Source organism: Aulonocara sp. 'chitande type north' Nkhata Bay, linkage group LG3 (genome assembly GCF_057382095.1).
Source record: "Aulonocara sp. 'chitande type north' Nkhata Bay isolate Kocher_YH1m ecotype deep benthic linkage group LG3, A_spYH_male_GT1.1, whole genome shotgun sequence".
Lineage (NCBI taxonomy): Eukaryota > Metazoa > Chordata > Actinopteri > Cichliformes > Cichlidae > Aulonocara > Aulonocara sp. 'chitande type north' Nkhata Bay.
In genome coordinates, this window is record NC_141346.1 from 47,332,390 (window position 1) to 47,348,679 (window position 16,290).

A 16,290-nucleotide genomic window follows, 5' to 3' on the forward strand; every position below is an offset into this window, starting at 1 on the left:
ATGGTTGAGTGGCCAGATGGAAGCCACTCTTCAGTAAAAGGCACATGACAGTTTACCTGGAGTTTCGCAGAAACAAAATTCTTTGGTCTGACAGAGGGAGATCCATAGTGCTGTGTGATTTGAACCTTCAGCTGTTTAATAATGTTTGAAACTTACATTTCGGGTTTGCTTATCTTCTCCCAGAAATGAGACACGACATGCGTTTCAAACTGCTCAACAAACATAAGCAAACACACAAACTGTTTGTGTGCTGTAGAGATCACTCTGCATTTCTTCCACCGCTTCTTGTAGAGATCCGGTTCCCAGTAGTTCAATTCCTTGGAATTGTTAGTCTGCTTGCCTATTGATTCTCATCGGTTCTACTTGTACTTGTACTACAATCTGCTAATTTCAGTTCATGCCAAAGAAGGAAAACAGCGGTGCAGTCTAGAGCGTGGATATTACTTTTTTGTGTGGAAACTGTATCCAGGGCAGAAACACGGCAGTATGGTGGTAACACAACTTCAGCTCTTTGCAAGCATCAGCACCAGTCATTGGTCTGCACAGATATGCATTATAATCTACAGCATCTACAAAGACACCTTCCAACAAACCTAACTGTTTGTAAAAGTTTACAATTTACTCTGAGTAGAACATTGTGTTCCAACAGTGTCTCATTTGTTTATTAATACTTATCATCATTCAGGTTTGCACATGGCCAATTCAGTAATGAGCCACAGCTGTCGTCTTTCTTTGTGAGTTTCAAAATTTGTAAAACTAGGCAATTATAATAATTTGAATGTCTTTTACTAATGCTACTTAACAAACTACACAGACATGTGGTTTAAGTTTACATACAAATCACAGATTCAGACAAGAATAAGCCTCTGCTTTTAGTCCAGCAGCACTGAAGGGAGCTTAACTATATAGCTCATTATCCTCATCACCTGGCATTGAGGTAAAACCAGAAAAAATAACCTGGCCCTTTTATTAAAAAAAAAAAAAAATCCAGCAGTTCAGGAGGCCGACCACATGGCCAGCAATGCTCCACTGGGGAACGGCGGAGGTGATGGGACACCTTGGGCGGCTTGGCAGGTGCCTGCTTAGTGCAGACTTCTGGCTCAGGCAGACTTCTGGCTCATCCAGAGCAGGACTAGCAGTCTGCTCTGGATGCTGGTACTAGTGCTCATGTTGACGGCTGGCCATTCTCTCCCTGGGAGCAGGTACGGGTGCTGGGACTGACCAAATGCAAGGACTTGCAGGCTGGCTTGGAATATGAACAGTTGTATTATAGGAGCTAAGAGACCTGAACACAAATGGCTAAATTAAACAGTCGCACACACAAGGAGTAACGTGACCAGGAGCAGAGACAAACTGAGGGCTAAATAGAAAGGATAATGAGTGTATAAAAGCCCCCAAACATCATAGGACAAGTCTATTCTGTTCTTATACAGATGTTTATAAGTTTATATACCAGTTTATATGCTGTTCATTTAGCATTTAACCTTCTGTTAGTTTGAGCCAGCACAACGATGTCATCCAACTAGTAAGGTGGGCAGTTTTAGTGTCGGATGAGCGTGTTGGTCCAGTGGGGGTGCAGTGATTCCTGTGGGATGTGATGTGTGCGTGAAGGATAAAGAAAAACACACACACATGTGATTACAGCCACAGGATTTAAACTGTGAAAGAATAAACGGCCTCAGAACAAACCTCGAGTTTCTTCTTCTATACTCTGAGACAGTTTGGCCTTAAATGGTGTTGTGGCCGACACACCGGGGTGACCGTAGTGCTAAAGAGTGAATCAGTGCCACAACCGTGTAAATAAAAATATTTCTCAGTAACCTTACAATCATAGGATCTCAGGCAATGGGCACTACCATTATATAAGTACCACTTCTGTTCTCCTGAAAATATTCATGAAGGTAAAAAAAAAAAAAGAAAAAGATCTATTCATCTATTTGGATTTATCTTTTTAATTTATTTCTAATATTTTTGTTCTAATAGTTTTGTGGATACAAAATAATATGGCAGGACTTGAAGGAAAGTAACACATTTACTCTCATTTGGGGCGACTGAGGATGGATCAGATGAGTTTGCCACCTACCTTGTGTCCTCATACCTGGTGGTAATGGACAGCATGTTGCCTTATCAGCACTGGGGTCTTTTGTTTGATGGTTCCACAGTGCCTCCCTCTGGCCATGATGAAGTATCACACCCCTCTGCGCTTTCTAATACAGGGAATGTCTAGAAAGCACAAACCTTTAATAATCACAGCTGAGATCATAAACTGTAGTTATCCTTCCTTCCTTTCCTTCTTCCTTCCTCTTAAGCACTTAAGGGTTGCTTGAGATGGCTTGAAGACTATCCCAGCTTTTACAAGGTAAAACTCAGGGTACACACTATACAGTTCACCACTCATGATCACATTCCCAATAGATGATTGTATTTCCCAAAAGAATCAACAATTAACCTAAAAAAGCGAGTTGTTGGACTGTGAGAGGGAGCCGGAGCACCCTCAGAGAACACAACATGCAAACAGCAGCCAGCAGATTCACATGCACGACCTTCTTGCTGTGAGGCAACAGTACCAACCACTGCACCACCGTGCTGACCTTAGAGTGCAGTCGTATGGTGGAAAATGTTACTGTGGATGCTTTAGATTATATTACATACAGAAAAAAGTACTGATTTATTATTTTAGTGGGCAAAAGAGTCAAGATTGGATCTAAAGGATGTAAATGGAGAAGCACAGTGCATTTCTACTCAGTCTGAACACTTGACACAGCCTCATTCACACAGCTGCACACACATGATTAGGGGAAACTCAACGTTCAGTATCTTCTTTTTTCATCAAAAGACTTTCTCTGTATCTCTGCTCTGTTTGTTTTTGACTTGAAACACTAAATAAAAGTTTTACTACACATCTGTCTCTATTGTTTAATCAGCAGCTGTAATACTAAACTGTCCGAAATGTAAAAGTCTACATTTAGTAGATTTAGAGATATTTATTTCACCACTTTTAGTTAATGATACTTTATAAACCTATTCTGCTGTTTAACAAAGACGGTATCATCATGTTTAAAGCACTTTTAAATCTGACAGCAGCACTCAGTTCTCCTGCACATGTGTGATCTTGGAGTGAACTGAAGGTTCAGATGCATCTCTCAGGTCCTGTGTGGAGACTTTGCTGGACTTTGTCTGTCTGTTAAAGATGTGATTTTCAGATGCTATTCAGCTGGTGTAGATAGTGGGGGTTTAGGTCTGAAACATCTTCTTTTGTCCTCCATTCATCCAGTTTCATGAGATAACTTTTTGGTACAAGGACTGGACTGAAAACGACTGAAAAGAAGAAACTTTGAAAGAGTTTTAGAAGCCTGGAGGAAAAGCAGTGCTTGTTTAATCAAATGTAATAATACACATTGTTTAAATATCCCAAAGTAAAGAGATCTCTCTGTGAACCTTTAATTCATCACCCTCTTGTGGCAGCAGCTGGCTACTGTTTGCACATGTGCATTGTGGTTTTTTATTCCGTTATAATTTAATACAAAACCCTTTAATTAAATTAGTGAGTTGAAGTAATATGTGAAATATTAGTGTTAGGTAAGTCCCAGAGTTCAGTTTATTTGACATTAGCTACATTTAACAAGAAGATATGAGATCCAAATATATGCTTATGTCAACACACGTTCATTTTGATGAAGTTTAGTGAGAAAATTTGAATCATCACAACAACCAAAATGTTAGCAACACACCATAAGTCATGTGGGGGGGTGTCATGTGACAAACTCTTTGGCTTCCAGAATCGTGACACTTTTTACACTTTCCAACATGTCTCTGAAAAAACACACAAGAAAAGAAAAATTACAGCCCAGCTCTTCTCTTCTGGCTCAAGAAGACAACATTCAAGTTCAGAAGATGTGCTTGGAAGAAATGCATGAGGAAAATCTCATGAATAAGCACAACAAACAACACCCGGCCCAGGCAGAGAGTTTCTTTAAATAACGAAAGGAGATTATCTTCCTCAGAGAAGAAAATGAGAGAAAGACTGCTGAAGTAGATAAATTGTTCAGCCAGCTTCTTGAAAAGGAAGATATTCAGAAGGAGAAAGAAATGGAACTCCAAGACGTGCATGGAAGGAACTTTGAGCTCAAAGCAAAGATAAAGCAATAGAAAAACTCAAAGAAATCCTCCAGCAGAAGAAAAATGAGAAAGACAAGGACAAAAAGGATCAGGAGCTGCAATTAAAGCTTGATGAAGCTCTGCTAAAAAATACAGAAATCCTCCAAGAGAAGAAACGGCAGGACATAGAACTCCAAAACTTGGGGATAAAATACAAAGCATTGCTTCAAGAGAAAAAGCAACAACAGAAAGAAAGCAAGCTTGAAAGCGAGCTGAAAACAAAGCTTGATAAAGCACTGCAAAGAAATGACCAGATTCTTCAAGAAAAAGAACAACTGGAAATAAACCAGAGAGAAATGCGGTGCCAACTCCAAAGCATGGAGGAAAAATGCAGAGTCCTTGAAGTAAAACTTGATAAAACTGCAGTGCACAAGCAGAAATATCAAGAGCTGCTTCAAGAGAAAGAACAACAGGACATAAAGCAGAAAGAAGACAAACGTTTACTCCTGCACTTTGAGAGAGAAAACCAAAAGCTGCAAGAACTTTACAAGAAAATGAACTACAAAGCAACTGAGATGGAAGGAGAGAAGGAGAAACTGCAAAAACAGTGCTCAGCAATGCAGAGTCAGCTCAATGACATGCTGACAAAAAACATCGAACTCAAGGAACTTTCAAACACCTTGAAGCGCAAAAACACTGAGGTGCAGCTGCTAAAGCAGCAGCTCGAGAAAACAAATGAAGACCTGCAGTGCAAACTTCAAGAAACCGAGAGGAAAAGTCAGCAGTTAGAAGACACTCACAACAAATTACAAGAGCGTTATACAGAGATGCAGGAGGCAAAGGTAATGCAGGAGGAAACATCTAAAGAGTTGAAAGGAAGGCTCAAAGACAAACAAGCCGAATTAGAAGAAGTGGAGAAAACATGCAGGAGACTTGAAAAGGAGAATACCGAAACAATCGATCAGCTGAGAACCCTGATCCTAGAGAAAAAGGTTCTCGTGGAAAAGCTCCTGTAAAAGAAGAAGAAACGGTTCCGCTTTTTCTGGAGGAAGGACACTCCTGCTTTTTCTTCTCTTTCTACTTTTTCCACTGCTGATGTCACCTCGTCTTCCTCCACCTCTGTTCCATCGTAATTTTGACCTCCCCTCTCCCTCTCTCCTGACACCTTGACACCTCTCCCTCCCCTAGCTCCCTTGAACTCCGAACACCTGTCCCATCTCCCTCCCCCCTCTCCCTCTCTTTTCACCCTCACCCCCCAACCAGTCCCGACAGTTGACTGCCCCCTCTAGAGCCTGGTTCTGTCATAGGTTTCTTCCTTTACAGGGAGTTTTTCCTATCCACTGTCGCACCTAGTGCTTGCTCAGAGGGGATTGTTGGGGTTTTCTCTCCTCTATCTCTTTCCTCCTTTCTATCCCTTTCTTTTACCCTCTACTTTACACCCACCCTCCCACCCTTCTATTTCCTCAATAATTTAATAATAAACACAATTGGCTGCATTTTAAATGTGTCTGATCAACGTCTTCATTCAAGAATGAATTGTCTTTGTCACAGAGTCATGTGTATTTTGTGTTTTCCTCGGGCTGGTGATCCTCACGGTCGTTCAGCCCAGGAGTCCAGATCATTCGTGTTTTAATCACATTTAGTGTTACATTTTAGATCATCACAACAGGATATCCACAATTTAGGATTCAGGCATTTGTTTTAGTTTGATATCGTAATCATTCTATGATTGAGTAGTTTACAGAACCAGCAGTTAGCAGCAATAAATTCAAATCAATGATATTTGCAAGCATTCCTTTATACACATCATTTCAGTCAGGTTGAGGTCTGGACTTCCATGCTGTAGATTTGCTGCTGAGCTTGGGGTCATTATCCTGCTGCATGGCCTAATTTAGAAGAAGCTTTATCTGTCAGACAGACAGCCTCACATTTGACTCTAAAAAACTTTGGCATACAGAGGAGTTCGTTGACTGCAAGGTGCTTTATTGCTTTTGTCTGCAGAAGAAGCTCAAATCGCCACACTTGAACCAGCATATTTGACAGTGGGTTTGAGGTGTTTAAGTGTTTGAGTGTCTGAAATACTGACATGTGAACGGCAGAATATAATGGTGAGATTTTAGTGCTGGTCAGATTGCATACGGACTGCACATTATCAGGTTTTACACTTTTGGATCTGTGACCATTCAAACACCAGACAGTACTGTTTCTAATTTCTTTGTGCAACTTTACAATCATAATCTGTTTTGGGGTTTTTTTTTAGGGAAAGAAGGGAAGTTTTATTTTTAATGATCAGTGTCAGGGATTAATCACTACAGTGACACAAAAAAAACTCGAATTATAACCATAATCCTGATTATCAGTCAACACAAAACACATTCAGAAGTCATGTTTTCACAGATTTATTTTGACATTACATCATATTTTTAAGAGGAACATTCATTAGGCTTAAACAAAATCATACAAAAGAATTTTTAACGCTTGCATATTGTTAACCTAGAAGCACTTTTAGTCTTTGTTAGGTTTATCTAAAAAGAATTTGGCAAACACCCTTTTTTGAATGTCATGCACTTGCAGGCTGCAGTAACATTTGAGTTTTGTAAGTGCAAAGGTCCATTCAAACAGGTGGTGACATTACAATCCTTGGTTTATGTACATTTTGGAGCTTGTCAACATTCAGCATTTCCAAAAGCAGAATAAAAATTTGAAAGCTTGAAGATATATTTACATGTACATTTATTTTCCTTCCTTGTGGTCATACAAATTTGGCCTCTGATTCTTCTGACTTCAGATGTTAGTAAAAAAAAAATTGTTAATTGGGCAAAACTGTTTTTTTAAACATATCAGGAGATTTATTTTCCCTGACATCATCTAAACACAGCTCCTTTGCAATACTGATAAAGTTTCTCTGTACTTATATTACAGCAGATCTAGAAGCTGTATCTAAATGGCGATTCTCTGTTGTGTTTCCCTGTATGTGTCTGCACATATACTTGGCCAATAAACACGATTCTGATTCTGATTCTCCGTTAATGAATTTGTATAAGGTCAAGTCCTGGATATTTTACTAACTGTAACAACAAACCACTGCTTCCTACTGTATGCATTATAATCTACAGCATCTACAAAGACACCTTCCAACAAACAGCTACACTCTATGATCTCAGCTAAGTTAATTAAAGGTTTGTGCTTTCTAGACATTCCCTGTAATGGAAAGAGCAGAGGGGTGTGGTACTTCATCACGGCCAGAAGGAGGCGCTGTGTAACCATCAAACAAAAGACCCCAGTGTTGATAAGGCAAGGTACTGTACGTTACCACAGGGTATGAGGATACAGGTAGGTGGCAAAAATCAATCAATCCATCATCAGTCACCACAAATCAGATTAAATTTGTTACGTTCATTCAGGTCCTGATGTATTTTTAGCTGCATAAAACTACTGAGAGAAAGATATTAAACAAAAAAAAGAGAAATCCAAATAGATTCAATTAAATGTCTCTTTTTTAACCCGTCATAAACTTCAGTGGTATTTTTAAGAGAATAGTAGTAGTTATGAAAGGGTAGTACTTCAGAAAGTCTGAGGATCCATGAGTGCAAGGCCATTCAGAAATAGTCACGGTACATCTTGACCCTGCTCTACTTTGTGAGTGAAAACTATGAAGGTGTGGATATTTAACAGTTTATAAGGTCCTTTCTCTTTTGTTTCCTTCTTGAATTTGTCTTTCAAGTGGAAGACATTTGATTTCAGAAGGGACAATAAGGCACAGCCCCTCACAAGCTCAGGTCGATGATGATGTGCTCAAAGATCTGCGTGTTTCCCTTGAAACTCGAGGAAAAAATAAAGTCCCTGCGGTCGGTAGATACCACGGTGAAAGAGCGTGGAGCTTGGATGTACACCTCCTTAAAGCGGTCAAAGATTTTGTTGTCCTCGTCCCACAGGTAGATCTGTGAGAAGGTGTAGTCGCTTCCCAGAGCCAGATAGTAACGTTCCTTGAAAGAGAATGGCTGGAGAATCATGGAGCCTCGAGAGGGCAAAGCTTGGATCTCAGCAAACTGTTTGGTGCCCCAACGCAGAACTTTGGAATCACCGATATACCGCGTCATAGCCAGGTAGAGCTCTTCCTTGATCCGGAAGTGTTTCACAACCACTACATCCTCCATGTTGGGGATCTCACCCTGCAGGATGAACTTCTGGTTGCTCCGGCTCCACTGGTAGATCACTGGAACCTGTGAGCGGCTCGCTAGAATAAGGTGAGCTTTCCCATCCAAGTCGAGAAACTCTACATCCGTGTCGCGGTACCACTCGTGCAGTGACTGGTACGAATAAAAGCCATTATCATTCCACTTGTAGAGGGTGGAGAGGCCGGCTTTTGAGCTGTCAGCAATCACAAAGAACCAATCAGAGCCAATCTGGAAGGCCTCAATATCATTGGGCTTAGAGATCTTGGACACCTCGATATCCTGGAACTTATTGAACCTGCTTTGGTCGTCATCAAACTTGTAAATGTGGGAACCACCAAACAGCTGAGCCACAATGACAAACACCTCATTTTCGATGATGACAGATTTGCACCCCACAATGGACTGACCTAAAGGGCAGAGAAACACATGAATCGCGTGAGAATGAAACTGGAAGCATTCTGGGAGTGTTTGTTAGCCTAATGTGTGATTTAGACTTCCTAACTTACAGTGTCACTGGAAACGCCCTTTAACCCTTCACCTAACCTTCCACGTAACCTGACATGCACCTCTTGAGAGATGTAACTACACGTTGGGTCGACACAGCCTGCAAGGACTTAAACGGTTAGAAGGTTGCGCTGCAGGATCAAGAGGGGTTTCCAGTTATGTCGTAAGTTAGGACACATTTCCTGCAGAAGGCGAAATCAAACTTTACCTGTGATGTTATCATAAGTCCTGAAGTTCATTTCTATGTGGTCCCACTGGAAAATCATACAGCTCTCTGTGCTGGGAGCAGAAATGGCCACGTAGACATCATTCTTATAGCTGAATGTGTCAACAGACAACGATTCTGAGGCAACAGACTGATGAAGGATGAAATCTGTGGAAAGGAACATTGGGAAATGTATTTTACACAAACCAACAAAGCCACGTTAAATGAATGCCCTCTACACTTCTTAGAATGACTCTGCTGAGTTCTCTCATCCTGATCTCAGCTGGACATGAGAGAAGGGCAGCTGGCTCAGGTGTTTCTCACCTGTGGAGACACACTCATTCTGCAGGCTAGTCATATCATTGAGGCGCTTGCCCTTCATGTCCTCTGGTCCAGCACACACAACATCTGACACTGTGGCATTGGTGTTCTTTAACCACGTCATAAGCCACTTGGCTCTGCAGTCACATTCAAAGGCATTGCCTCGCAGGTCCCTGCAGAAAGAGAATATTGTATTTCACAGCTGAACAGGGAGAAAGACAGACTGCAAGAATTACACAGTACGCTATTTACCTATTACTATGTACAAACTCACAGCTCTATAAGGGAGTCAAGGTCAATGAAGAGGTCCCTGGGCAAGGCTTTAATGTTATTGTTTGCCAAAGACCTGGAAACAAATGCAGTTGATTATGAAAAGAGACATCATTAAATCATGCATCAGTTGTATTTTCAGTCACTGGAACATACAAGTGAGTCAGGTCCCTGAGTCCTCTGAAGGCATATTTTGATGTAGTCTCTAGTTTGTTACTCTCAATGAATCTGTGGATCAACAAGAAGAAAAAGAAAAGTATATTTTTGATCAATTTCAACATTTTGCCAGCTAAATGGTAAATGGCCTGTATTTATATAGCGCTTTACTAGTCCCTAAGGACCCCAAAGCGCTTTACATATCCAGTCATCCACCCATTCACACACACATTCACACACTGGTGATGGCAGCTACAGCTAGTAAACCAAATGGTAAGTGGACTGGTTCTTGTACAGCACTTTTCTATTCTACCTGAGCACTTGAAATCCTTGAAACCTGTCTAATTCAGACCAGGACTTTTTTCTGTGCATATTCTATTGATGTGTTTTCTATCAAACACTGACACTGATGGATACAACCGAGAGGAACTTGAGTATCTTGCCCAAGAATATTTGGCATGCAGACTGGAGCTGCTCTGCCTCCCTAGCTACAGCTACCAATTAAAAGAAGGTTCAAAAAAGCAGCTACACACACTTTATATAATGTACATATTTTCTTTTTTTACAATAATCAAACAATTTGAAAACATACAAGACAATATATAACGAGGCCTGTTGGGGGGATGTTGAGCGCACTTTCTATATTCTTGCTATTTCAGTTTCAGAAAGAATATTTCTGACATTGTACTGAATCTGGTGAGCTTTCCAGAGTCAATTTATACCATAATGTTTGTAAAAGTTGTGTAAGAGCTGATTGTGATCATAGCTACCCTTGTATTTGATGTTTCTGTTAAATAGCAATGACTTGATGCTACAGTCACATGTATTTATTCTGGGGCAATGGTTCAGTGAAAGGCTTTGTTTATTTTGTTATTTGCAAGACTTTGGAATATGTGCATATAGACTCACCAGTAACGTTTTAGGTACACTTGTTCCACTATCATATGGCAGCTACTCAATACATTTATGCACATAGACATGGTCAAGGCGACTTTCCGAAAATCAAACTGAGCATCAAAATGGGAAGAAAGGGGATTTGAATGTAGCATGGTTGTGGAGTATTTCAGAAACTGCTGATCTGCTGGGATGAGCAGGGGTTCTCTGGGTAGAAATGCCTTTTTGCTGCCAAAGGTCAGAGGAGAATGGCTAGACTGCTTAATGTTGATAGGAAGGCAATAGAAACTCTAATAACAACAGGTTAAACCGATGTGTGCGGAAGACCATCTCTGTTGCTGAACCTTGAACCGGACAACTGCAGAAGACCACACCTAGTGCCGCTCTGTCAGCTGAGAGGAACGGGAAACTGAGGCTACAATGACAGGGGCTCACCAAAAATGGACAGCAGAAGACTGGAAAAACGATGCCTGGTCTGATAAGTCTCACCTTCTCTTTAACATTTGGATACTAGGATCAGAATGTGCAAGCAGATGAAAACATGGTTCCATCCTGCCTTATGTTAATGGTTCAGGATATTTTCTCGGCACACTTTGGGCCACATCATCTAAACATCACAGCCTACCTGAGTATTGTTGCTGACCATGTGCATCCCTTTTTGACTACAGTGTACCATCTTCTGAAGGCTGCTTCCAGTAGGCTAATTCGCCATGTCACAAAACTCAAATGATCTCAAACTGGTTTCTTGAACGTGACAATAAGTTCACTGTTCTCAAATGGCCTCCACAATCACGAGGTCTCAGTCCAATAGAGCATCTTTTGGGAGGGGGGGGTGTACCCAGTAAAGAAGCTGGTGTACTTTGGTGTGATGAATGAAAAGAGAAACAAAGATTGTTTTCTAGTTGTACTGGAACCACTAGAGGGCGTGTAACCAACAACTGCCTACCCCACTGGAAAAATGCCAGCATCCAACAGAAAAGCTTCATTCCCATTAAAACAACCTCGCAAGTCTATTTTCACCAAACTGATGTAGAGAACTGAATATTCAGTTATTTTCTTTAAACTACTTTCATTAAAAAACAAACAAAGAAAGAAACTCACAGGTACTCCAGATGTGGTAGCCCTGAGAATGCATCATCTCTTACAGTTGTCAGGGAATTGGAATTCAGAAGCCTGCAAAAAAAATAAGCATACAATCAATTACAGTGCAGCCAACTGCAGAAATGCAACGCTTCAGGCTTTTCTCTAAAACATAGAACAGATTAAAATGTTTCAGCTTCCAAAAGCAGAGCCAAATGCTGTAAGCACAATTATTAAAGCAATGTCCAAACAAAATTGAGTTAAATTAGTTATTATATTATCATATTTTATGGCCTCTTGTCATTTGAATTCAATGTTTTACTGAAAAAAAAACCACCCTACATCTTACCAAATAAAGTATTCAGCTGAGAATTATTGTGTATGATGACTTTGGCTAGTGCCACGCCTTTGTTTAGGCTGACATCACAGCTGTCACTTGTGTTGTAACAAAGCAGACTGATGGTTGAGCACACTGTAGGTACTGGGCAGCACTAAAAGCTCAGATTTGGGTTTCCATTATTTATTTCCAGGTGTGCACCATTTGAAAAGCCCCGGCTACTAAAAAGCTTAACCATGCACCAAACAGACTTTATAAATCGTTACTTTATCTCCACTAAAGTAATACCCCATGTGCTACAGAAGCATAAATGCCTCATTTGATTCGTGCTGCTATAACCAATGCTTTATGTATAATGACCGTCGTGACTCCATTATTGGCCTCACATAATGATGCATCTGCCATTTTAATGCCCAACATTTGAAACTGATGCTTTATGTACTAAAAGTAACTAATTTGAAATCTGCCCGATAAGAACCTTTACTTAAAAATGTCAACCAATCAAATCATTTTAGAAGTATCAAAGGCTGGCAAAGTATCCTTACAATAGCTGGAGAGATGGTATGTGGGAAAACATCGCCTCTTTGACCTCGCTGAAAGTCCCATTCACGATACTCCTAAAAACAAGGAGCAAGCAGGAGAAAGTAAAATGCTGAAAAGTGATCGGCGAGGAAACAGGGAGAAAAACACTGCATTGCTTTTTGCGATCAGCTCTTATTTTATAGGGTGTTATAAAATGCGCACAGCTATAGAAACATACTTGAGGCTGTGGCTCGAGCATATATTGCATGTATGCACTGCGGAAAACGTACTGTTCCATTTAAAACATATATCTTTACAGTGCAGGCCATCTACTCACAAAGAAGTGATTTCGTTGGGGGTCATTCTTGGGATATAGGAGGACCCGACGCAGATGATGGACTCCTTGGAGCAGCTGCATGTTGAAGGGCATCGGAAAGGCTTTTTTAAATGACCCGGCTGACACAGGCAGCACAGCGACACGAGGAACAATGCCCAAATGTTGAGAGCTGGCGGCATCTTTCCTGTCGGGCTTTCATGTGTGAGGGTTGCAGAGAGCACGGATCGAGGCAGATGGCAGCGCGCGTTTCCACCCTGCACCATGAAATGCTGCACTGGCTCCCTGACATCAGCAAATCAGCTGCGGCTCCCCTCCGTCCACTTTAAATATTTATTAAGTCAGCGCTCCAGTCTGGTAACTGTTGGTTAAACAGCCACACGCGGGAATTGATTAGACGTTATTAGTCAGCTTGTGACCACCACGTCTCTTCTGAGCTGATCTGGTTTTGCCCCAACGTTTCATATGTGGTCAGCGTCGCTTGCCTTTTTATTTTTTTGAAGATAGGTGTAGTTTATGGAGCTGTGGTGTATTATTATCTCCAAACAAGCACGCTAATTATAGATTTCAGAAATTAATTTCGAGCGTCATGTTTATCCCCAAGTGCATTTTGTTGCCAGTTTACACGTAATTTGAATGTTCTTTGTGTTATTTCTGGCAGTATTTAAACACAGCTGGCTGCTCAGTCTGAATAACACGAAGTCAAACCATTTGACTCACACGTAGGATGTTATATAATGTCGGCATACCGTAAGCTGTAGATGCTTCCTTCATATAGAAGGTCAGAGGCGCATAATTGCAGCACCAAGGACAGCGCCTCCCCCAGCGCCCTGCAGCCATCCTGCACAGGCTGTAAAGGAAACGCTGAGCAAATCACGAGTAAACAGCGGCTTTTTAAAATATCTGGACAGGCCAACATTTGATCTTGTTAAGCAGTAAATGCAGATAAGGATGGCTGCTGATCTGCATGTTTGAAGGAGTACATGCACCATACTTATCTGCACTCACTGCTTCACAAAATCAAATATTTCAGAAAGGATGGTATATATACAAATGTTCTCAAATGTGCATTTATGACACATACATGTTAAATAACACAGATCAGCTAGAAATTTGTTGCCAGTTTTCACGTAAGAACCTGTCTTAGTGACTGATTCAGTACAACAGAAGTCCCTGTGAACCCCACAAACACCAGTGTGAAGCAAGAAGAGCAGCAGTCCAGCGTAAACACTAGAGCAAATCCACTGTGTTCCACTGAACATGCAGACACAGGTGAGGGCTTTTTGTGGCCACTCACTCCACCCTCTTTCCTTTTCGGCCTGTTGTGTCTGACCTGTGGGCACTGAGGAGGTGCTGTTGCTCGTTTCCAATCAGTGACACTAGCCAGAGCTCAGTGCTCAGTCGCTGGGTGGCTCTCCTCTCTGACACACTTTTTTGGGTTTTGGTCCCTCAATGGTTTGGGTTTTTTTGCATTTACAACACTCTGTGCACCATTTCTTCACCCATGCAGTACTGATGTCACTCACCATAGTTAGTTAAAGTAGATTCCTTGTTTCTTTCGTTTACAAGTCTTTTAACTGGCATTTGGTGCCGACCAAAGAAAGATGCTGAGGAAAAGCACCTCATACCAACTGTGAAGCACCTTTAAGGCTGAGTGACTCAGATTCAGTTCTGCATCATATCAAAGAGTGCCTATCATCTTTCTGAAGGTTAGACCTGAACCAGAAGTGGACCCTTAATTCCCACATTAGGAAACCCAGTATGGAATGATTCAAATGGAAGTGGAGGGTTCAAAAAAGCCCACTGAAAGACCAGGTTTGCACTGAAATGCAGTAAGATTAAATATGTAAGAAAACACTCAAACATCATGCACCTCGAGTGATCAAAACTTTCAGTAAACAGCCAGATTCAGCCAATTAAGCAAACTTTTCCCTGAACTATATTCCGCCTGTTTATCTACTATCGCTGCCCTTCTGGGACCAGTCTGCATATCTGCGGCCCTTTTTTTGTGCCACTCTGGCGCTCCATCATCACTGCACTCTTCCTGGCAGCAGCAGACAACCGAAAGAGAAGAGCCATTTGTCATGCAGCAACATCCCTGGGGTACTTAAGACTTATGATTGAGTGGGCGCAGCGCAGACTCAGGAGTAGTATATTTAAAGGTTGTCTTTTTTGGTGAGGAGCGATATATAGTATAGCGATATATATAGTATTTTGGGTTTAAAAGCAGTAAGTGGCTTTGGAAATTTGAAACCACTTTCACTTCGATTACTTCTTTGGTAGCACGGAGGGGGGGAGCAATGATTTATGCAAGGTTCTCTTTCACTGAAATCCTTACCTGATTTACACACTAAAGAAACTATTAATTCCCCTATAAGTCACCCGAGATCCAGAGTCCAAAAATATAAAACAAAAACGACAATATTATATCAGTGCACAGCAAATGCACTTCAAAATCCACCCACACCTGATCACTTATTAATTCAGACTAAAGCTGATGAAGAGATACATTTTTTCTGCGTTCATTAAAAAAAATCATCTGTGAAAGCCACGTCTGCTCTTCAGAGTGCTGCATTGTACCAGCATGCGGTGTTTTTCCACTGTTTTGTTAACGACTCAGTACAGCTTGGAACAGTGAAAGTGTGCTGATACAGCAGTCATATCTATCAGAGCTCAGCCCGCTTTCAAAGGCTGCTGGCTGGATTCGCTCTGCTGCTGCTTTTAGCATTTAGCAATGCAGGTCAGGAAACGTGTAGCAGCTGGAAAAACAAAAATACTCATACAGCTGCTGACTGTGAACATTTGTGGACACAAGCACACCTGGGCCCAGCACTGCTGCTGCTGCGGAGGCTTGCCCCGGACTCTTCACAGCGCAGTATTTCTTGATAATGTATGGAGAATGGAGGGACTTGGACAATGCAGTGTTGAAATATGGATTAGACGGGAGTTGGCAGGAGTGAATGTTTGTGCCTGAGGCCACTACCTGCTGTGCTTCCCAATGATTGTGATTACAAAGCAAAGGGATTAACACACAAGACTCAAGAAAACTGCTGAACTCCGCAAATACAGTGAAGCCTGATGTGATTAAAGATCAAGTCCCTGGTGAAGCTCTCAGTGTAATTACAATTTGCCCATTGCTCCATAACAGCAAAACACGCAATTAAAATCTAATTACAGATCTCTTAAATTGTTAAATGGACAATTCATCATTCGTCATTCTTCCAGCTTAATTTCTTTTGGTGTGAGCTGCCTGATTTTGGGTGAGTTAAAGCCTCATATCTCTGCTTTCTTCTGCAGAGAGGTTTGTTTGATGGCTACAGTTTAGTAGGAGGAAAACTCCACACAGATAAAACACAGCAGGCCAGAGGGACAAACGTGTTAATTCGATTTC

General features: G+C 41.2%; 1 protein-coding gene and 1 pseudogene across 1 annotated transcript; one reads left to right on the forward strand and one right to left on the reverse strand.

The window, feature by feature from the left end:
• The first annotated feature begins 3,783 nt into the window (after window positions 1-3,783).
• LOC147335897 (uncharacterized) lies at window positions 3,784-5,231 on the forward strand (annotated as a pseudogene).
• Window positions 5,232-6,481: 1,250 nt separating this feature from the next.
• Window positions 6,482-13,346, reverse strand: LOC147335898 (leucine-rich repeat LGI family member 2-like). Its single transcript, XM_086283711.1, has 8 exons — window positions 12,903-13,346; window positions 12,589-12,660; window positions 11,728-11,799; window positions 9,733-9,804; window positions 9,581-9,652; window positions 9,310-9,479; window positions 8,989-9,153; window positions 6,482-8,683 (listed from the first exon to the last, which is right to left on the reverse strand). The coding sequence occupies exons 1-8, from the start codon at window positions 13,163-13,165 to the stop codon at window positions 7,866-7,868; spliced, it is 1,704 nt and encodes a 567-aa protein (XP_086139837.1). The 5' UTR covers window positions 13,166-13,346; the 3' UTR covers window positions 6,482-7,865.
• Window positions 13,347-16,290: the final 2,944 nt, after the last annotated feature.